Source organism: Ambystoma mexicanum, chromosome 4p (genome assembly GCF_040938575.1).
Source record: "Ambystoma mexicanum isolate Mex_15411 chromosome 4p, UKY_AmexF1_1, whole genome shotgun sequence".
NCBI lineage: Eukaryota > Metazoa > Chordata > Amphibia > Caudata > Ambystomatidae > Ambystoma > Ambystoma mexicanum.
The window spans coordinates 742028486-742051293 of NC_090927.1; the positions used below are offsets into that span (position 1 = coordinate 742028486).

At 43.8% G+C, this 22808-nt stretch overlaps 1 protein-coding gene across 1 annotated transcript in view; it reads left to right on the forward strand.

Annotated features, from left to right (window-relative positions):
- LOC138452855 (uncharacterized) overlaps nt 1–22808 on the forward strand; it is a 1928742-nt gene that overhangs the window by 1459527 nt on the left and 446407 nt on the right. The window contains exons 76-80 of the mRNA XM_069605205.1: nt 1635–1724; nt 17994–18139; nt 18267–18350; nt 21289–21457; nt 21825–21924. Coding sequence (XP_069461306.1) covers nt 1635–1724; nt 17994–18139; nt 18267–18350; nt 21289–21457; nt 21825–21924 — 589 coding nt within the window. The remainder of the gene's footprint in view (nt 1–1634; nt 1725–17993; nt 18140–18266; nt 18351–21288; nt 21458–21824; nt 21925–22808) is intronic.

The window sequence follows — 22808 nt, forward strand, 5'->3', positions numbered from 1 at the left end:
ATTGTGCGATAAATCGTAATAGTCATCCATGTCCATGCTAAGCAGCCATGATATGTGGTATTAGTGGCTAGAGAGGCATTTTGGTGCAGCCAGTCTAATCATTTCTTAGTTTGCCTTGACTTTTTTTAACTGGGCAACTCTGATAAAGCAGTCCTGCTAAGTGTAATTACCTGGCTAGACTGGCATGTGGGTCCTGCCTGTCTAGCCATTTCTTACTGCAGCATTTAATATTTTTCTGGCATCTGTGATAAAATAACCATGATAGGTGTTATTGCTTTGACTGGCATTTTGGTGCAACAAGTCTAGGTATGTCTAAATGTGGCCTGGCGTGCTGTACTGTAATATGTTATTACGTGTCTAGACTGGTCTACATTTTGCAGCCAGTAGGACATGTTTGCATTGTGGCATTGCATTTTTAATAGCAAAGCTGTATAGTAATTAAAGCATTAATGTTCCTATGCACTGTTGGTGACTTGCATGTATTGGATTTTTGGATTGGTGTTACCCTACAAAACAGCCTTTCAGTCAATTTTTCTCAGAAAGTGTGCTGTACAATGCTTTAAAGCACATATTTATATCTTTCTCGTAGTGCAGTGTTCAGCGTACCAGCGTACCCCTGCAGCAGCACGTTTGTGCGTATTGCGCAAGCGTGGTCATCTAGGCCGGCACAGAGTGTGTCACGACCCGTGATTTGTTGCTGAATTGGAGGGGCCCTCAGTATGGCTTGCAAGGGGGGCCCCACATTTTGTCTTACGCCACTAGTTGGAGTGAGAGAGAGAGAATTGAGGGGCCCAGGGAGGTGAAGGTCACACGCGTGTGTGAGGTCGTCACATAGATCCGGGTCCAGCAGGTGTTGACAACCAATTTCCTTTTGTTAGGTTTGAAATAAACAGTAGCTAGTGTTACAGAAACTGGTGATGTTGTCACCGTATTAGCAAAGCCTTAGCACAACCTATCTCAAAACACTCACTGCCATTCTTTGCCGGAGACAGCACAGGCTACCATCCCTCATGTAACGAAAATTGAAGAGAGGTAGCAATTCCTGGTGCTAATGTGCATTGTGCCCACCATGAAATTTCTGTGATGCAGCCCAGTGAGTGTCTGGAGGGAGGACAATCTATGGAACACACGGCTAGGCTGGAAACGCTGCACGAGTATGTGATGCGAATGTGGCCTATGAATGCTGTTTACAGTAAAAGTGTTTTCAAATATTATGGATTCCCTTTATATCAATGCAAACGACACATTGCTCTGTTACAATGCAGCATTGCAGCATCTGCAAGCACTAGGAATGTAGTTTAACTTGTAAGCTCCAGAGTATCTTGCTATTCAAAATACCCAAGCTTTAAACACCAAAATATCTTACGGTTCAAGCCCCTAGGCATCGTAAGGTGTACGATTCTTAAAAAGTGTACACACAAACGGTATGTTATATATAGGTATGCCTGTCATTCACATGGCCTTTTCCTGCTGGACTTTCTCTGTTTGTTTCCCTTGTGTCAGCACTTAACCTCTCACTCGTCCTTTTCCTATCTCCCTCTACCTGTACTTCATTCACTTTATCTGTAAAGTCCTGTCTCGTAACATCAGGGCCATATGTAAAATGTTCCTTTTTCTCTTTTTGGCTGACAAAGGTATAGGAGGAGAAATTCTTCAAGTCTTTCTCTCCCAAAATGAGAGCGAATCAGAAGACGACGAAGATGGAAAGGAGCTGTTGAAAGAAGGTATTTAACTAATTTAATGTGTCTTCCAGCGCTATTAATTCACTTAGAACCATCCCCCTACCAACCAAGAGAGCCATTTGCTTCTGCAAGTAAAAAAAATGATGTTGAGCTGAAGTTCTGTAGCGTGTTAGTGCCCATTTTCATTGAAGTTGGGTCAGCCTATGAAATGAAACTGAGCAGGAATCATATGCCCTACCCCGTTAGGTATGTGCGTAAGATTCAGAGGCAATTGGTTGGCATGTGCATACGGGGCATTAGATCCATGCTGCTGTTGCTCCCACCTATGCTGTGCCATTCGGGGCTTGCTTTCTCCACCTAAACCCTTGAGAAAAAGTTCAAGCTTAATCAGGAGAAAATAGATTGTGTTCTGAATCTACTAATAACTACCCAAGCCTTGCTAACTATGTTTGTTGTGGCAGCACACAACCCTTCATCTACTAAACAGTTACCTTCTGTCATGGACCGATCATTATTCTGTTTTTGAATCCCATGCAGTTACTGCCCAACCTTTGCTGGCTCAAAAATGTGCCCTTGGGTTGAACACTAGTGGAGGCTCGGGACATGCCCCTAAACATGGGTTGTGTACATGGGAAAGCTCACACAATGTTGCCTCATGGGCCCTGATGATAGTAGCTAAGTTTCACAACCCTGTGGTGCAGAAGTGCCAACAATTGGAACTTCTGCTGTCTCCTCTAAAAGAAAATGGGGTGCTGCAAATAGTAGCCTCCTATCGCTGTTGGCAGTTTGCCTCCTGCCCTTTGTGTAATGGTCTCCTTCGCCCTCCTCTCGATCATCGATAAGGCAGTGAGAAGAGTTAGCTCAAATTGTTAATTCCCTATTGATGGCCAACAACAGAACCTCATTGCACCATAGTGAACAAGTCACTGGGCCAGTATCTGGGTAATTATGCACAGCCAAGATTACTGGGTTGGAGTTCCAGTGATTTGCGGAAACAAAGCCTGTGTGGACGTTTTGGGCAAATTCAATGAGCAAACCTACAACCATTGTTGGCATGTTGGAACCGGGGTGCAGGACATGGAAGACATTCATGTAACCTGGGTGTAATGAAATTCCAATCTCAGTGCACTGTCCTTAAAAGCACATCCTTGAGTTTTGTATACACCAGAATGTTATTACATTTGGTAGTAATAACACTTTTCAATCTGTGTGACAATATGCACTTAAACAGAAATGTGAGCAAAATAATATATACTGTCTGGCATAAAATAACAAACAAATGTTTGGGGGGGCATAAGAGACTCTGATTTGAACACCTCATCTACCTGTTTATTGTTAATTTTATAAGGGGTCCATGTATTGTTAACACTTTAGACACTCTGAAGCTACTGAAGAGCTTTTTTTCTCTACCTCTCATTCCCAAGCAGGATAAAGTTGGCGTTGGCTCTGGTCATCTCACATTTGGACTATGCTGTTTGTCTCTTGGCATTCCTTTTTACCCCGCCCACTGCCTGCAGAGAGTACACAATGCAGCAGCACCTACAGTGCAGTGGCTAGGTCGCTTTGACCACATCTCCTCTGCCTCGCTCAATGCACTGGCTGCCTCTGGAGAACAGAATTCATTTTTAGGGCATTGGCATGGTCCACTGTGCCCTTCACAATAACGACCTACACTTTCTTACCTGTGAAGTAAAAGGTTACTCTTCCCTATGTACACATCACTCATCCGTAGCCGTGCTTGCCTGCATTCCGAGATTCGGACTGAGCCAACGGAGTGCATTCATTTTCTTGGTTGTGTGCTGCCAAAGCAATGGAATACAGTGAGGGGTCAGAAATGAGAGTCAGATACAATGCTGTAGGGTTCTTAACATTTCCCATGTTTATTCAAACAAAAAGGGTGTGATAAAGGCCCCCTATCCTAATGAGAATGTCCCTAACTATGAAACGAAAATTAAAGCAAGTTGACCTTGTGTCCAAATTATCTGACCCTAACACTTAACATATAAAGAAATGTGCAAGGTAAATGTCTCTAGTTCCAACAAAAGAAAGAGTCTGAACGTTCGAATAGGTGATTCCAGTAAAGCAATCCTTGTATTCAGGAGTCGGCTCCCTTCCCCTGAACCAATTCAGAAAGCCTATTGGAAATATGTTTTTCCAACAATGTTCTGTCCAAATGAATGAAAATGTCTCTTTCACTAAAATGTCTTCTTTGGATTAGTAAAGCAAAATGCCTCATCCATAGAATACTGTTGTCCGACTAGCAACATTTAGGATGGAAAAACCAAATGTCTCTTTCATAGGACACTTTTCTCAGGATGGCAAAACCAAATGTCTCCTTCTCAGGATGGCAAAACCAAATGTCTCTTTCATAGAGACATAGAGCTACAGACCCACGCCATGCACCATCAACCACACCTCCAAACTCACTCAGGAATCGGACCATTTATCACCCCCCACAAAATACCAACTAATAAAAAGACTAAGGAAACCCACAAAATTAACGGAGCACTTAACAACGCCAGATCTCTCGTTGCCCATGCCACAGAAATCGCTGACATCATTACAACCAGCCAGCTCGATTTCCTAGCCATTACAGAAACCTGGCTCCACAAAGCAGCTGGCCCTGCCCTATCCCTAGCTGTCCCAGAGAATTTCACCATTATTAGGAAAGACAGAGAAACCTCCAAAGTAGGAGGCATAGCATTCATATGCAAATCCAGCCTCGACATGAGGGAAACGGAATCCCCCCTCTGCTTTCCGCTGAACTACTTTCAGTCAAACTACATCTATATGCGTCTCGCACCGTCTCCATGCACTTGGTATCCCGTCCCCAGGCTCGCTAGGAACCTTCGAAGAAGACATAACGACTCTCCTTAATACCAACACTAAACCTGGCTCCCAAACTATTCTACTCAGGGACTTTAACCTAGGTCTGCATGACCCCAACGACACCAATGCCACCACCCTATCTAATACCATCACGGAAGCAGGCCTCCCTCTCAGGAACAACGGACCTACACATGCAAAAGGTTGCATCCTGGACTGGATTGCAGACAACAATTGCTTATCCTGCATAACAAAATCTGAACCATGTGTGTGGACAGATCATCACCTGATCTCATTCACCATCCAAGATAGTCCCCAAACCAACTCGACTAGACCCATGGCCCCACCTGCCCTAACCAGAAATAGGAAAAACATCAAAGTCCCTATCCTCCTACCTCGATTACAACCCATCACCAACTCTGCGAACCTACCTTCCAATCCTATGAATCTGGTTGACCTGTATAACAACACCATTAACTCTGCTATTGACTCTATTGCACCACTTAAACTCAGCAAAGAGAAACCTATAGCTCACTTAAGCTCGTGGTTCACTCCCAGTCTAAATGCTTTGCGAAAGGAGAAAAGAACTGAGACCAAATGGAAAAATAACCCGACCGATCAGAATAAGCTCCTTCTCACCTCCATGGATGATAAGTGAAAAAAGGAGATCATTCAAACTAAAAAAGACACCTTAAATCAAAGAATAAAAAAAACAGCTCAAGCACTAGAGAAATCGTCTATATCCTAAGGGAAATGGAATCCCTGGTCACTCCCAGGGACTCATGCATCAAAAACAAATCCTGGTGCACAGCCATCCAAGGTGCCCTCTGCAATAAAATAACCTTGCTCCAAGAAAAAATCGGTACCAAAAAAGCCACGCTACACAAGATCGCCTTAGAAACACAAGAAGCCATATTGCAAGAAACCTCCCTCAAACGAGCCAAAACCAGACCCCAATTCAAATTCAACTCTATCTCAACCAAAGAGGCCGAAAAGATCTTCTCCTCCCTCAAACCTTCTAAATACCTAGCGGACACCTGTCCAGCACCTATCTTTAGAGAAGCTGCAAAAAACCTTGCTCCTTTCATCGCCACATTTATAAATTCCTCCTTCAAATCATGCTCAGTACCCACCAATCTCAAAGATGCCTGGGTACTACCCCCACTAAAAAAAAAAAACTAGACCCCACCATTCCCATCAATTACAGGCCAATCACAACCGTACCTTTTCTTCTCAAAATCCTTGATAAAGCTGCCTATTTCCAGATTCAAGCCTATCTTGAGATCAACAACTTACTAAATCATCGACCTGAAGAATCAACTAGACGACCGAAAAGACAAAGAAGAAGTCTCCATTCTTCTGTTAGACTTATCCGCCGCATTCAACCTAGTCGACCATAATGTCCTGTGACATCACCTTAAAACAGCCACCCATTTTTCCAACGAAGCCACCTCGTGGATAAGCTCATTCTTGGACAACAGATCGATGAGTCTTCTCACCATCCTCCACAGCAGACCCAGTACCTATTACATGCGGAGTACCGCAGGGCTCCTGTGTCTCCCCCACCCTATACAATCTATTTACAAAGCCCCTTTTAGACATTCTTGACAATCTGGGTGTCTCATACACCATCAATGCCGACAACACCCAGATTCTCATCCCCATCCTAGGAGACTACGACAAAGATGTAACCATGATTAACAAAATCTACTTAATCATAAAAACATGGCCACCCAGGGCTTATGCCTGAACGATGAAAATACGGCACTTTTAATTGTCGGATCCCCGAATAGGCTGACCAAACTCTCTACCCAATACAACTCCATCTTCATTGATGGGAATACGATCAAATTCACTAAGGAAGTCAAGACTCTAGGTTTCTACTTGGACTCTGCTCTCAACCTCAACAAACAAATCAACGTCACAGCTTCTGCCACCAACTATACGTGCATGCTGATTTATGCATGTAAACCATTCCTGTCCACATATAGCTGTACTACAATCGCAAGGGCCTTAATCCTCTCCAAAGTAGACTACTGCAATGCCCTATATCTAGGCACCAGTAAACGCAACACCAACAAACTCCAGACAATCCAAAACAATGCCCTAAGAGCGGTGCTAGGCATACCCAAAACACAGCATATATCTCACGTTAGACGCATCACTAACTGGCTCTCCATAAACAACAGAATCAAGCTCAAATCCCTCAACCTCACCCACAAATGTCTGTCCAACAAGGCTCCCCTATACCTCAGTGACAGATTTACCAAATACACCTCAGAAAAGCGCAATCCAATAGCCTCAGAATACCCAATTTGAATACCCAATTTTAAAAAAAAACAGGAGGCTCTAGCTTTACAGTCCTGCCTGTGCAGTTATGGAACTCTATCCCCGATTCCCTTCCACTGCTTCAAGACTAATGCCAAGCAGTGGCTGCACTCCCAAGACCTGTAAACCGTCGAGCTTGTTTCCCTGTACTTCTTCCTGCAGACTTAGCAAGAAACAGTACCCAGAGAAATCTATCTACTGTATATATGTACATTGCTGCCACAAAATTGTATCTGTATTTGTTTTTCCATGTCTACCACATACTGTATCTGTATATATTTGTATTTGAGGCCCATGCCATACAAAACGTTGTAACCATTACTGCGCCCAGATGTCTACGGGCCCGGTGCGGAATATAAATAAATAAACAATTACAATTACAATAGAACACTGTTCTCAGGATGGCAATACCAGATGTACTCTTCATAGAACACTATTCTCAGGAAGGCAAAACCAAATGTCTCTTTCACAAAACACAGTTTATAATGATAAGGTTTCTCTTTTACACAATTGTTCCTTTCCTGGTATACTCCCCTGCCAAGAAATTCTCAACTCAATCCTCTGATATCATGGTTTACTCTCCTGCCAGGGATACCTCCTTTTTGACTCACATCGATCTCCTGGTATACTCTCCTGCCAAGTATCTCTTTCCAAAAAGTACTAGATCCTGATACTCTTATCATGGATTGCTTCCACTTTAGATATTACACAATCATATTCATTCAATAACACAGCTTTTTGACTTTAGTGATTACTTGTACCAATGTCCCCCATAGAGACTTTTCATATATGATGTTTGTTCAAGCTCTGTCAACCATTCAATTGCTCTTGACTCTTGGCAATGCCTGCTCCACATCTCCCCCAACTGACAGGAGAACTGCCAAACTCTTTCCTCCTTATTTCTCTCCCAATGTCTTGTGGCTTATTGCAATGCTGGTTCCAGGTTTCCCACAACTGACATCTTTGCCTCTTTATTTCTCTCACAATGGGCCTCATTACGAGTTTGTAGGTAAGTGGTAAAGTTGGCGGTAACTAAGTTACCGCCAACTTTACCACTACTCAAATTACGCTTTAGGACCTGGAGTAGAGGATTTGCCTGCAGGAAAATCCTGGAGGTAAATCCTCCAACTCACCACTGAAAAATTGGCAGAATTAGCCAAATTACTGCACTGAAATTACTGCTGTGGTAATTTTGCCCAAAAAGCCCCATAGACTCCTACGGACAAATAAAAATGGGGATTTACACCACCACCGCCACTTGTAATCCGGCCAGACCAAGTGGCGTTAACGGTAATTCAGTTTGGTGGTACCTGGCAGATTTACCGCCCAGATACCACCATACTCGTAAGTAGGCCAAATGTCTTTTGGCTTATGGCAATACTGGTTCCAGAATTATCCAAACTGACATCTCATGTAAGAAGAATTGTACCATGTTTGCTTCAAGTACTCTTTAATGTTTTTGACCGTCGCAGTGCCCCTTTCGCTCTCAGGCTGACTCACTGGTATACCATGCTGTTGCTGCAAGAGTCTTTCGTGGGGCTGGCTTCCCCATCTAAGCAGAGGTTTGTTTGGTTCCCGCGTCAGCGTTTTCTTCCTTCACCGCCAGAACCTGCACAGCTCTTCAGGGCCTCGTCTACCCTGACCCCTCTGTGCTTCATTCACCTTCTCTTTACTGGAGCTTCTCTTCTCCGGTCTAGAACGCTGCCAACCTGCTGCAGGCAGATGTTCACTTCTCTACCTGCGGCTCTTCTCCTTTGGACTGCCTCTTCTGCTGGTCTCGCTCCGCGTACTCTGCAGCTTCTCTCCTCTCTCCCGTCTCGATATCCCACTGCAGATAACCTTCGGGTTTTAATGTCCTGCACAGCTGATTTAGTTTTGGACAACTAGACCTCCCCATTGACTCCTTGTTCTTCTTCGTCTCAGTACCTCAGTTGTTTTGGAATTGGAGTCCACATATGTTCTATTCTAGACTTCTCAAGGCGATATTGTTTTAAATATCCCCTCTCCTGCTCCTTTCGTTACACAATTGGAAAACAAAAATAGTAAACGTACCAAAATACCCTGGAGCCTGTTGTGGGAGTAGGATCTAAAGGATCAGAGGCCATGAGAGCGGGCCTTGGGATGCTGGACAATGCAGGCACCATCAGAAGCAGGCGGGACTCTCATACTTTACCACTGGGCTTGTTATATGACTCCTAGGTGGTTGTGATTAATGACCTGGTAGTAGAACATTTCCCTGGTCTCCACCGCACCTCCTTCGGTGTAACCCAGGGCTCATTTTGTGCATCCTGTATTGTTGTGATTGGAGGCCAAGGAGGAAAAGTAGAGAATCCAGTATTCAAGAGGCCACCACCCTTGTGGGATTGGATACTGCTTGGAGCTACACTATGGGGTAAGGACTTCTAAAACTTTGGGGTATATGTCACACCTATTGATAGGAGGCACTATGCGGTTACTAACCAGCATACTTGCTGTTCCCCCCCCCATCCCTGTTTACCAACAGGTGCAGTACCCACTGTGATAAACCAGAAGGTGTCTCGCACACTAGTCTCCAGGCATCTGTCATCCAGGTGACCAGGACAAGGCCATCGCTTTTGGATCCAGTTCCTGGGGCGGTCCAGTGCGGGAGGATCACCTGGGTGAGGGGTCTTCGGGGAGTGGGACACCGGATGGTGAGACGCAGTATCCCCTTCCTCATAACACCTTTACCCCATCCTACCAAGTAGGACATTTAGGAACTCCAAACCCCCCGCCTTTACAACACGAGCACGTTCTCACGGACAGCCCGCTATGAGAGAAAACAGACTAACACCCAAGCCATATACCTAATGTGTCCCAATACAATGTTCAGGCAAGGTCAGGCAATTACAGACCATCACACACACCTGACTTCTATTAAGCTTCCCAACATGGATAAAAGGTGGAGTACGAGAGCACACTCTGAGCAAGGCAAAGCACATGTGGGAACAGCAGTTCCAAGATGGCAGTTTAATAAGAGGAGAAAGACGGCGAAACAGAAGGGGATTGCAAGGAGGGAAGTTCCCTTGACCTTTTTGAGAAGTAACCGGTGCTTTCATGATCCCTCGAGATTGGAAAATGTAAGACCAGGAAAACAGGCTAAAGAATCCTGCATTGCGTGTGGGAGATACCTGGAGTCCTCCTGTGTCAAGAATCAAGGGGGGAGAATTACCAGCCACTGTGGTACTGTCCTTGGCTCCAACAGCAAAGCAGCATCAGTGAAATCAACACAGCCGGTGAGTTGGGGAGACCGGTCTGTGTTGAAGCCAAGGTTGCAAGCAGAAACATTGTATGGTGAGTGTTGGAACGAACATTGTTTGAAATATGTGTGATAAAAGACGCAAGTAAAGTTGAACTGCTGATGAGTGATTGAACTTTGAAACAAAGATACAATACCTTTGAAAGAGTGGTCCAGCACCACGTGGGTCTTCATTCAAAGGTCTCTCTAAGGTATCCAGCTGAAAAGTGAAAGAGTTTTAGAGAACTGTGAATCGAAGTGGTCCTGTGATGAGTCAAGCAAAACTGTGCAAACAATCGAAAGGCTTCGATGTTGATACAGTAAGGAACATTTGTGAAAAAGTTGATAAAGTTGGTCCAAGCCCAGCAGAGGGAGCTCAATTGAAAACTTTGTGTTAAAGTTGGTCTAAGCCTGGCTGAGGGGGATCCAGGGTGAAACAAAAATCACCGAGAAGGTTTTGTGTTGATGTGGGTCTTAGCCCGGCGGAGGGGAACCCAGGTTGAACAGAGTATCACCAGAGAATTTGTACATGTGAAATCCTAAGAAGGTGGGTCTGAGCCCGGCAGAGGGGGGCCCGGGGTGAACAGAAAATCTCCCGAGAATTTGTACGTGTGAAACCCTAAGGAGAAAGGAACGTTGGTGTTTGTGGTATTGCATCAGGCCCTCTGAAAAAGAGACTTTGAATGGCAAAGAGACTTTGGCACAGAAGGCCATGATGTTGAAGTTTTGAACTGCAACCTTGTGCTGGAGAAGCTAGAGACTGTGCTAATCTCGAGTGTGCTGCCTTGTCCCGTGCTGAATACGTGGGATAGATAAGCCAACGCCTTGCATATCCTGACATATCATTCCTTGGATTCTTTTCTTTTGCATAACATTGCTTCCTACACTATTTTTATTTAGGAGTAAGGATTGGCAATAGTTTTATTAGTATAGGCCCTTTTATTTTGACAAGACACCACTAGGACTGTGTTATTATTATTTGATGCTCGTAGCTTGCTCCCATCTTTAGATTTAGAATTAAATAGGCATTTTTCAAACCCAATTGAAGTTCAATAAACACCCTTGAACTGTGGTCACTTGTGTCTGCCTTACTGTTTGATACCATGCCTTCCTTACACTGCCCACCTCCAAGCAGTACGCCTGATGCCAATTGCAGCACCATATGCCCTGAAAAAAGTGGTCTCACTAACATTCACCACTAAAACCGGTCGGCCAATGTGTTTTTGGGTATCTCCCACCAATTTAGGGATGCCCTATATTGTATATTTGTATATGTGTATAGATTGAGCGCCCATGTTTATTCATTTTGTTTTAATGGATTATGAGTTCACAAGAGCTGGATGATTAAAGCAATTAGGTCTCCTGCTAGAACTGTAGCACTCTCGGGCACAGCGTGAAGTGTCCTTCAGTGTTTTTATAACCTGGTTCTGCCAGCAATAGTGCAAGCCTCTCTCTGTCCCCTTTACCTAGATAGACGGCTCACCACCGGCATCTAGGGACAAACACTGCATGAGGGCACAGTTGGCATGGCTGGAGGGCCATTGAGGTTGTATATGATTACATGACTAACCAATTAGCAGTTTACTGTACCTGTACAGTGTTTATATGAATTCTTTAGGGTTAATGTACAGGTTACATGCCCACCTTTAGTCCTTGAGTGTGTTTATCGTACCTTTCGGACCTACTGCTGACTGTCCTTCAGTGGCTGCCCTCCGTCCCCTCTTCCATATCAAGGGCTGGATATTTTCGAGTAGATGGACTCTCAACCTCTGTGTCTGTCTGCCTCTGTGGACTATGGTTGGTGCCCTTGACTGTCTATGCACAGGTTTTGTGGGACGACTACCCGCCAAATCTGATCTCTATGGCTCAGCTTCTGGTTGAATGGACTCATATTCTCATGATTTGGGTTTATTTCGCACTCTTTTCTACCTTGGTTCCATCGCAGCTATGATGCAGATTGTTATTTATTTTATGTTTGCTTTGAAGCATTGCATTTTCACTGCAAGGGAACTCTTTCAGGGGCGTTTCGTCCAATGGGCTCTTTACAACAGATGGAACTTGTTTAAAACCACATATACCTATGTTTTGTTGGTTTGTATGGCTTCTCTGTGAAATACAGTCAATGTCATACTGCTCTAAGAGGAAAAATGGGGGAGCCGAGGAAGAGAAGGGAGGGGAAGAAATGGGGGATCTGATCATTCACAGCCTTGGTACATTCCAGATAATCTCAGAACTGAGGGTCCTGGCAGGACAGTTGCAGAAAACAAGCGCAGTATAAAAAGGTAGTTCAATCATACACAGGGGTAGTCGCTCTTGAAGTGGGACCTAGCTCAGAAAGTTGGTGTGCATTCTTTTGGTGAAAATCCATTTTAATTAGCTTCCAAGAGCATTAGATAGATCTGTCTAAATTAAATTGGGCAAACTTTTAGAGATCAAATTCCTCATTGACATCAGTGGTCTAATTCATTTTACCCTTAAAAACCACCTGCAATTTGGAACAGAGAAATGCTTAGAATGTTCCCAAATTTTATATCACCAAGGAGTCCATGATTACCCACAAAGTGGGTGGGGCCTAAGTAAAATATCATGTTGATTTCTGCAATGTTAGGATGTAGTTAAAACAACTCCCAACCTGGCAGACAACTCATTGTTTTAAAGAAAACTCCAGCTGCGAGTTGAAAAGTAACTTTCTCAGCCAACAAACCTACATTTCACATATTCTGGGAAATTATAACAGGACATCAAAGCATGTTTTGCTGAATTCTCGCTTTTCATCACTTTTAAAAAATGAAAATCCAGATTAATTATTTCATGAAATGCAGTGACAGGCAGGTATTTTGACAGGTCGATAAGTGAAAGTTGTCGGGTGAAGTGTCAAGCCACTGAATGGGAACCCCCATATTTTTTTTCCTGTGTGCAAACCTGTGGATTTAGTCGACAAGTAAATGTAAAATGAAGGTTTTTATATGACTATGAGAGACACATAGTTATGTATTGATTGGTATTGACAACCCCATTATCATTTGCTCTTTGATTCATTTAGTTTCATATGGTGTTAATAGATGTGTTTTGGTTTTGAAAATAAATGTTATAACTTTGAAATATTTGCATTGCTGATTATTAACAGTATGACATGTCATGTTATGTTATGTTAAGCACACTTCTAAAGCGCAACGTACACCCAAAGGCATCTTGGTGCTACAAACCATTCACGCCCAGACCAGGGCAGCAGAAAGAGGGGACAAATCTAAAGCATGTGGGCGAAAGGATAGATGAGGAATCACAGCCCGCAGAGCACGGCGGACTGTGTTCCAGGCTTTCACAGCAGCCACAGAAAAGGCGTGTGCCCCTACATGAGAGCGCTTTACAGAAGGGATTCGAATTGTCAAAGACGATTAGGAGCGCAGTGCCCTAGCAGGAATATAGGGACAGAATTTGGCCTGAATGTATTCAGCTCCAATTTTATAAAACGCTCTGTGCACAATACATAGAGACTTGAATAGAACACGTTTCTCTACCGTGAGCCAGTGTAATTGGTGTAGGGGTGGGGTCATATGAGAGCCAAATGGAGGATGAAGAATCACCCTGGCAGCCATGTTTTGTAACAACTGAGGGAGGCGAAGCAAAGAAACTGGCTGTGCCAGGTAGAGGGAATTGCAGTAATGAGTACTATTAGGAACCAGAGAGGAGACCACTGGGGCATGAAAGCAGGATGGAATAAAAGGAAGAACCTTGCGAAGAGTCCGCAGCATTAAGTGACCAGATTGACAAACAGTGGAGACCTGGTCCTTCATCGACAGAAAAGCTGAGATTTTTACACCTAGATCCTTCACCACCGCAACTGGAGAAGGGCAAGGCCCAAGAGTGGAATGCCAAAAATCAGGAGTGCAGTAGAGAGAAGGATCAGAACATCCTACAACCAGCACCTGTTTTCTCAGCATTAAGCTTCAGCCAGTTGTCGGCCATCCACCCCCGACAGCATCAAGGCAGTTCCTCACCCATGCAGCCGTCTCAGAAGAAGAGAGATCAAGCCACAAGATAATTTGCGTGTCGTCGGCGTAGGAATAGCACATGAAGCTGTGGGAGAGGATGATTCCGACAAGTGATATGATAGGATATGGCATTTAAAACGCGCCTATACATAAGTGTTTCACGGTGCGACCAGGCAAGGGAGGGGAAACAAAGGGAAGACAGACAACGATCTCACTAGGCCAGGTGTCATTCAGATCGCGCAAGTGCATCGGAAGGGGGAAAGGGAAAAGTGCGTGGGGGAATGGAGAGGGGCAAGTGCAGTACATGGGATGGTAGGATAAATAAGATGATGAAACGGCCAGATGGTGGCAAGTGAAGGTAAGTGCAGACATACGTGGCTGAATATCAATATTAAACAGAATGGGAGATAGAGCAGAGCCTTGAGAGACTCTGCAGACTAAAGCCATAACTTTAGAGTAGAAAGGTGATAGAAAGATACACTGGGACCGACCCTCCAAAAAGGAGGGAAACCATGCAAGTACCTGTCCAGAGAGTCCAGCACAGGATAGACGGGTGATCATGATGTGGTGGTTAACAGTTTCAAAGGTGGCCGCCAGGTCAAATAAAATCAGCGCCCCCACTCCACCCTGGATCGACAAGGTGTGTCAGATCATCCACTACTGATACAAGTACAGATTCCGTACCCCTACCAGGATGAAAGCCGAATTGATGAAATTAGAAGACTCTATAAAGGAACTAAGCAGCGGGGCGATCAAAGATTCCATTAATTTTATAAGAAATGGAAGTGAAATTGGGAGAAAGTTAGATGGTACAGAGGGATCCAATTGTGGTTTCTTTAGGAGCTGGATCACAAGGGCACGCTTCAGCTCCTCCAGGATAATTCCCGCTGCAAACAAGTCGTTGAATGCAGCTGTAATCCAAGGGGCGATTTGGGTGGAGATGTTCTTAAGCCTGGCCAAAGGGATAGGGTCAGGGGTGAGGCAGATTTTAATTTATAGCTAGCTTCAGAAACATCCTAAACAGTAAAAGAAGGGAAGGTGGACCATCCTGTGTCAAGGTTACAAGCGAGGGCAGGCAGAGGACGAAGGCAGTCGAATTAGCTATATCACTGCAGGACGGGGCAGTCGAATTAGCTATATCACTACGAATGGTGTCGATTTTACCCACAAAGGGGGCAATCGAGGACTGGGTGGAAGCAGAAGAGGACAGAGAGCGGACTACGTCAAACAGTTGTTTAGGCTGATTAATTGCACCCTCCATTCTAAGGCGAAAAAAAGTTTGCTTAGCAAGGCGTATGGCTGCCTGATAGGAGACAGTAGCTAGACAAAGTAAAACTTTGTCTGCTGACCTATATCCTAACTGCCATTTTCTTTCGGCTTGTCTTCGCTTAGCCTGGAGGGAATGCAATTCCTCTGTACACCAGGGTTCAGAAGGGCACATTTGTTGTTGACATTTTTTCACAGGAGCTAGACAAGCAGCAGCCTTGCTGAGTGATTGCATAAGAGTGGACAGATTACAATCACAGGGGTTCAATAGTTCTCAATAATATGAGTGCCCAGCTCCAGCATAGAGACCGTATGCCTCTAACGCTTTAAAGTTTCCACTTTTTTTCCAGTACGACAGTGAAGAAAAGAGGAATAGGAAAATTGAATAATATAATGGTCAGACCAGATAACAGGAAATGCAGCAAAGATTGACAGAGAAAGATCAGAGGAAAGTAAAAGATCAAGGGTATTCCCTAACTGATGTGTAGGTTCATTGACATTTTGGCCAAAGCCCAGGTCCAGCATGGCACCCAGAAATTGAGAGGACAGAGGGTCATCAGCTTTTTTGGAAGCAAGATCAAAATCGCCAACAATAGTCAAATTGGGGTGATTTAGTTGTAATTCAGCCACCAGGGCCGGAGACTCATCACAAAACCCTCGGTCATACCCCGGTGGGAGGTATAGCAGTAAAAACGCTAGCGTAACGGAAGCAGACACAAGGATGCGAACCAGAAGCGTTTCCATCTGGAGGTTGTGTTCCAGAGGAACAAAACTAACCCTAATTACATCATTGAAGATTACGTCCAAGCCTCCACCTGGATAGGTTGATGTCTGGTCACACCAAAGGATTTTGTAGTGAAATGGTAGCATTTGGTTGACCGATGGGCCGGAATGCTCCCGAAGCCAAGTCTCTGTGACAAAGAGTAACATTATCTAACAGATTATAACATTTCTGTGAGTGCGCAACTAGAGATTGCGCATTCATAAGGAGGCATAACAAGGTGGAGGAGTTGTCAACACACATATCCGCGATATTGGCACTTACCAGATCAAAACCAACCGCGAGTAAAGTCTCCTTAGGTGCTAAATTGAGCAGGTCTGCACGAGACAGCACACCAATAATAGAGGTAGAGGTGTTTATCCATGGTAGTCCGCCTCCTTGGCCGTCCGGCACACGGGCGAGCACCGACGGGCTAGACTTTGGCGTGACTTCGGCGCGTGAGGCTCTAGCCCGCTGCACTCGTCCGCTGTGCCTACGGGAAGTGCATCCATACTGACATGCCTTTGTGTGATCTTGTGGTGGTATACAACTCAATACAATTAGTAGTTGTTTATTTTCATAAGAATTCCTTCAGCCCAGTAGAAAATGGCGTTGGCAGAGTTCTGAAGCTCTTGAAGTCTGAGTATGTGTTGTTATCTCTATCCTATGCTATCCAACGTCTGTCTTTTGCTATTTTGCCTAATCTGATTCCTCTGAATTATTTTTCAATGATTAATTCCTCTATGATCATCCATTTCCATGTATATAATTACTAATTAATTTCCCCTTGGCCCCCATTCAATCTTCTGTGACCACTTTTGTAACCTGCTTTAAACTAACTATCTGCAAATAAGGCTAACGCTTCCGGACCAAAAAGCTAATGGATTAAAATACTCTTCCTGACCATTGGGGCTGCCTCTAAATATCATTAAAGTAACATTTGCCCAATTACTGAAGAGGAGCAGTCATATTGTAATAATTCTTGCTTATGCACCCAAGAGAAGCTGTCCAGCCCAAACGCCTTCAGGGTTGTGCAACTCCAGGCCTCGAGGGCCGGAATCCTGATGGGTTTTCAGGAAAGCCTGTCCCTCTGTCCACCCTGGACCGCATTCTGCAGCGTCTATTTCATATGAGCTATAAGGCAAAAACCAGTGTCTGACACTCCGACTGAAGCCGACAGCCTTCTGCTGGCTGACCCTCTAGCTGAGGGAGTCAGAGTCTGAGGACCTCAAATTCAAGGCTTTAAGAACAACTTAAACTCCACTCTGAAGCTGGATCTGGCCGAACTTCACTTCTCCTTCTGAATCCCTCCATTTCCTGGGACTGCGGCTCACAGGCACTTTTCAGCTCGAGGATCTGCTTCTGACTTGTACACTGGAAAATATGCAATTGCTTAGTCATTTACGCCTTATGGCACCTAATCAGTGAAGTTCAGCTTGAGGCTGTAGGCTCAGATATAACCCTCAAAATATGCATGTTCAACAAACAATAATATTTTGCAGCATGGCTTTTAGGTCAATTGAGCAGTTTCTGGTCAATCACTGTGCCTAATAATCGATCCAAAGAGTAATTACAATTTATTAATTTTATATGACATCATGAATATTAATTCTACAATGAGAGAGAGCCAATCTGCCCAGGCTGTAATAGAATTAAAGTTCTAAACATTTTGTCAATTTTGGAGACGGATTCATTGCCCCAAGACGAGCACAACTAAAGAACTCATTAGTGCCCCCTTCCTATATCTCGTGACCTCATTTACCACATTCGAAAGTGCACATGTTACCACCAAATTAGTCCTTTTGGTAAAGTGTGTAGGCCTGACTCATGTTTTTTGTGAATTCCGCATTGTGGTAATAGTGGATATACTCTCTTTTTTTTAGATGACTTGGATGAGTATGATGAAGCATTCCGGAACATGAAGGAAGCCAGCAGCGTGTCCAAAATCCTTGAGATTACAAAACAAATTGAGAAAGTAAAATCCGAACTTGAGGAAGTGAGGAGCAGCCTGAAACATGTGAAGAGCCAGGTAATTGCACGCATAAGACAGACACTCAAAGTATGATGCTATAACTATGGAGGTTCTGTATAGTTGAACATGTCTGTTTTGTAAATTTAATCATGAAGAAAGTAATTATGTTCCCCGTAACTTTTAGGTAATGCACTGGTGCACCAAAGTGGACAAGGGCTGCATTGAGAGGTTACTACGATGCCAGAACCCACCTTATCTTGTGGGGCAGGTAAGCACGTGTGTGTGTGTGTGTGCGTGTGCGTGTGCGTGTGCGTGCGTGTGTGTGTGTGTGTTATACAGAGTGCTCTTCAAAGGGGAATGCACTGTGTGGGATGGCCGATGGTACATGCAGACTGAAATGTACATAGGCTGCCTATGTTCCCTCCAGCTCTTTCTCCATCACTTCAAGGCACTCTTGATATGTCCACGTGTATCATTACACGCCATCCTGTGTAACCTCAGGCTAAACGTCTCCTCTGCATTATATTGCTCTCTGTTGTTATGATTTATAAATGCAAGTCACTAAGTTCATTGCGGTTTTTTGACTTGAGGTTCACTACCGGTGGTGGTTTCATTCATGACACTTTTTTGCATGCTTGTCATTGCTGATTTACCTTAGTACCTTCAGGTGACCTCATGAAATCACATTACATATACAATGACACCACAAGAAGTGACATCAAATGGTTTTTGACCATGTTGAGATTACAGGATTTACTGGCACATGACCTTTGGCCCTAATGGCATAGCTGGAAAACCTTTGGCCCGGATGAGAAAAATTGGCATCTGCTCCAAGATCCCAAAACAAGGGGTCAGAAGGACACTGCCAGGGTTTCCAAGTGAATCACCAATGGTAGTAGCCAACTGACATTGCTGGTGGCTATCCTTTTCTGCACAGTTGATTCTGCTAACTGTATGCTCTCTTATTTTCTCTCATGCACCTCACTGCCAGTTCCACCCAACAACCTCTGCTGAATTTCTTCTTTTTTGGTCTTTTTTCAATGTAATGACTTTAATGTGTACACTTTTTCTATACTGTTTGTCAGTTTCATGCGTTTTTTTCTCTGCCTCTTCCTCCCATGCCCTTCCATATGTCACCTATACATACATACATATTTACACAAAAAGATACCTGTACTTTTCTTTTACTTTTCTTGTGGTGCATTGGATAGTCCTGAGGAGTATTTTAGTAATGATACATTTTTCACACTGCGTTGAGTTCACTTCACAGTTGCGTGGGATTTTATGTCTATATTTATGCTAATTAATGTAGTGATCACCTCAGCGTTTGGGGCATACAGGGCTTGTATTACCCTGCCTGCCCTGCATGCTCCCGAACATGAGGGTGATCACTATGTGCATCCCAAGGCCCCTTCCAGGGTGCGTATACTTATAAAGATTTTTTATCATGGGAAATGAGCTCTGTGCCTATTGCGCGTGCCTATTTTCCTGTAAAAAACAAAGATGGCAGCAAGGAAAATAGAAAAGTGGGGGGTTGGACGGACTCGGCCTGAGAGGGTGGGGAAAAAAATGGTGGCCCAGAATGTGAGGTGCTGGAGGCCAGGCAGCAACGTGGGTGCGGACTATGGATTCACTCCAAGTTCCTTGCTTCCTGATTGAACGGTGCCTCTCCCCTGGGTGCGAATAATGTATTCTCTTTTCTTAATGTACAGACCTTCTTCATACGAGTGACAGTGTAAGTGGCCTATTTACTCTCGCTCACCTTAGATTAGATTTACATGTGTTTAGTGTTAAACATATTTCTGAGAACAACTTATACAAGTAACCCTGCACATAAACAATGATAGCCTAATAAATAGAATGATTAATGTCACAAAGGAAACCCCATATTGTTGCTAATGTCATCTATAAAAGGTCATTTAAATTAACTGGGGGAATCCCATATAATGGCAAATTTAATATATTGTGAATTTGGACCATATCTCAGCATGGAATGTCCAAGGCAATATATAAAATTCCTCAGCCATGCATTTCCAAGGAAAAAACAAATTGCTTTTCTTCAAAAGCTGTTGATAGTCTTTCGAAAGGAATATTTTCTGACATGGAATATTCTTAATCTACACCTATAAGCAAAGCAGAATTATAAAGAAGCAGCCTGTAATTACATATCCTAGCTGGCTAACTGGTTCATTTATCTTATGGGAATTGAGGTACAGTGTTGCAACTCTCTTGTGATACGAACATTATCTGTGTGCGTTTACAGGGAGATTATGGTCACCCTTGTCTTATAAAGTAACTAGCAGTACCACCCAGCGTTGCACGGGTCTGTAGCTGATAAGCATGCGGGGGTCTGCAGCTGATATGCACGTGGGGGTCTGCTATAGCCTTTTGTATGTTTTATTGTGTCCTAACTTATTATTTTTGAAAAATCGCAAAACCAGCAATCTCCCAAAATGGCCTATAGTGATAACACAGTGCAGCTCCACCCCAGTGCAGGACGAATGGGTGGGGTTGATCAAATATCACTATCGCCAGTGCACCCCAGACTGGTATGCCGACCTTGTGTCATAACTTCCTATTTTTGAAAAAGTTATCACGTATACTCATAACTCAGGGCCAGACCCCGCCCTGTGCAGGGCGAATGAGTGGGGTTGGTCAGATTTCACCATCGTCGGTACACCCCAGACTGGTATGTCGACCTCCGGCCAAAATGTCAGCCCACCAACTGTTGTGGGGCTGGAGACAACCCCGAACATACAAGCACACTTTCACAAATATATATATAGATATCAGTCAGTCTGGGTTACGCTCATGTAAGATATGCACCTTCAATTTAGGATTTAATGTTTATATGCGGAACCCGATCCTGCTTTACCACAACCGGGTATTGGGAGGTTGATAATTTCTTGTTGTAGCCCCAGTTCTCTGAATGCAACTTCCATTCAACTAATTGTCACCATGGCCCAACTATCCTACCAAACAACCTAAGGACATGACTGCTCTAAAGCTCCACTGTATGCTTACAAGAGACACTCTGTGGTTGTAAAGCTGCAAATTATGCGTAAACCCAGTGAAGGAAGAACTCAACTGCAAATGATCAGGATATGGACGTTTTCTAAATGTGTATAAAAAAAGAGAACCATGTAGCGCTGTTTTTCTATCATCTTTGTGGGGCCCGCTATGATGCAGGTCTGTATTGGTTGCAGGTACTGGAGATGGTTTTGGTCATGGTGGACTCCCTACCCTTTGAGGAAGCTGGGTTGGATTCCCTGAGGTCTGCAAGGCACCATGTTGAGAATGCAGATGAAAAATCCTCTGCCCGTATTGGAGAGCCATTGGTGACAAAACCAGCACGCAGCCGGAGGAAAGACAGAGGTAAGGAATGAGACAAAGTGATAAAAGTATGCTTCGATTATAAGTAGGTGATATCTAGGGTGATATCCAATTCCTGGTAGCTGCATGCAGTTGCAGTATCATGTCATCACACCCACCATAAATATTTTTGAAAAGGGCCTCTTACTGTAGCACTGCTTTGCCTTTTGAAAGCAATACATTAGAGGTCCATCTTTTGGAAGCAATGGCAGTCCATAATCCTATAGTGCCAATTTGTTTTTTATGACTAAATTCCACTGCGATGTTGTGATTTAATAAACTTTTAGCAGCAATGTGTAATAATTTGTTACTAACCAAATACAATATACTGGCGAAATAGGTAACACTTTTCCTTTGTGTATGTTTGCAGGAATAGGAAGAGACTCCAAGGACAAAGTAGATAAGGCGAAGTGGAAAAGTTTACAGTATCGAATTGGCGACAGTAGCAAAATAATAGAAATGATTCACAAGTAAGTTTGTTTAAGTTAAAAGCTTAAATAACAGTGATGTGATTGATTACCTTCTGAGGCTGGTGGTGTTGGTACTGGCGTTTAATGGGCATTTCTATGTCCTGAGTGCACAATGACATCATTCACAAGTGTACTTAGGCACTGCAGACCTCCACTTCACTGATGCCCTGAGTGAGGAGGTACGGCGGACGGATGCTGCCCGATAGATGAGAAACTACCCACGGAAGGAAAGAGATTGTTTTGCCTCAATTCCGTCGTGACAAGCTGCTTACACACGGTACCTAACGGTTTGGATAACTACTTTCCAATGGTGATTTCCACTGGCATTTTACGTCCGCAATAAGGAAACGCGGGGGGATACGCCTTACCATGGAATGAGAATAAAACTCTGCCAAGAAGTGATCTAGATGCGTGAGCATTGGGGAGTTTTTCCAGGGTCTTGAACTTCCTCCTAGAATCTTCTGGAGATGACGTTTCCAACTCCATAAAGCATAGAAGTGGTGCACAGCCAGCTATCCACTTCCGTCCTGAAGAAAGTTAGAGAAAAGTGAGGGCTAGAGTATTAAGGCTCGCCAATTCCGACTGAAACACGTGTCGACAACATTTGACGACATCTGTAGCAGAATAGAGAGGCACACCAGTATACACATGGGGTGACGGGAAATATTTCAATAATTGTTAAAAGGTCATGTATGTTACAATGAATGTATGTGTAAATGAGTACGTTTTATGGAGTAAACTGAATGGAATAAGAGTTAATACAGAGAAGTGTTTAACTCGTCTTTTAATGTTTTGGTTGGTTTATTACCACTAAATATTTGCAATGTATGAAAATACATTTATATTTTTGTGAATTTTGTTGCACTGTTGCTTTCCATCTTTTG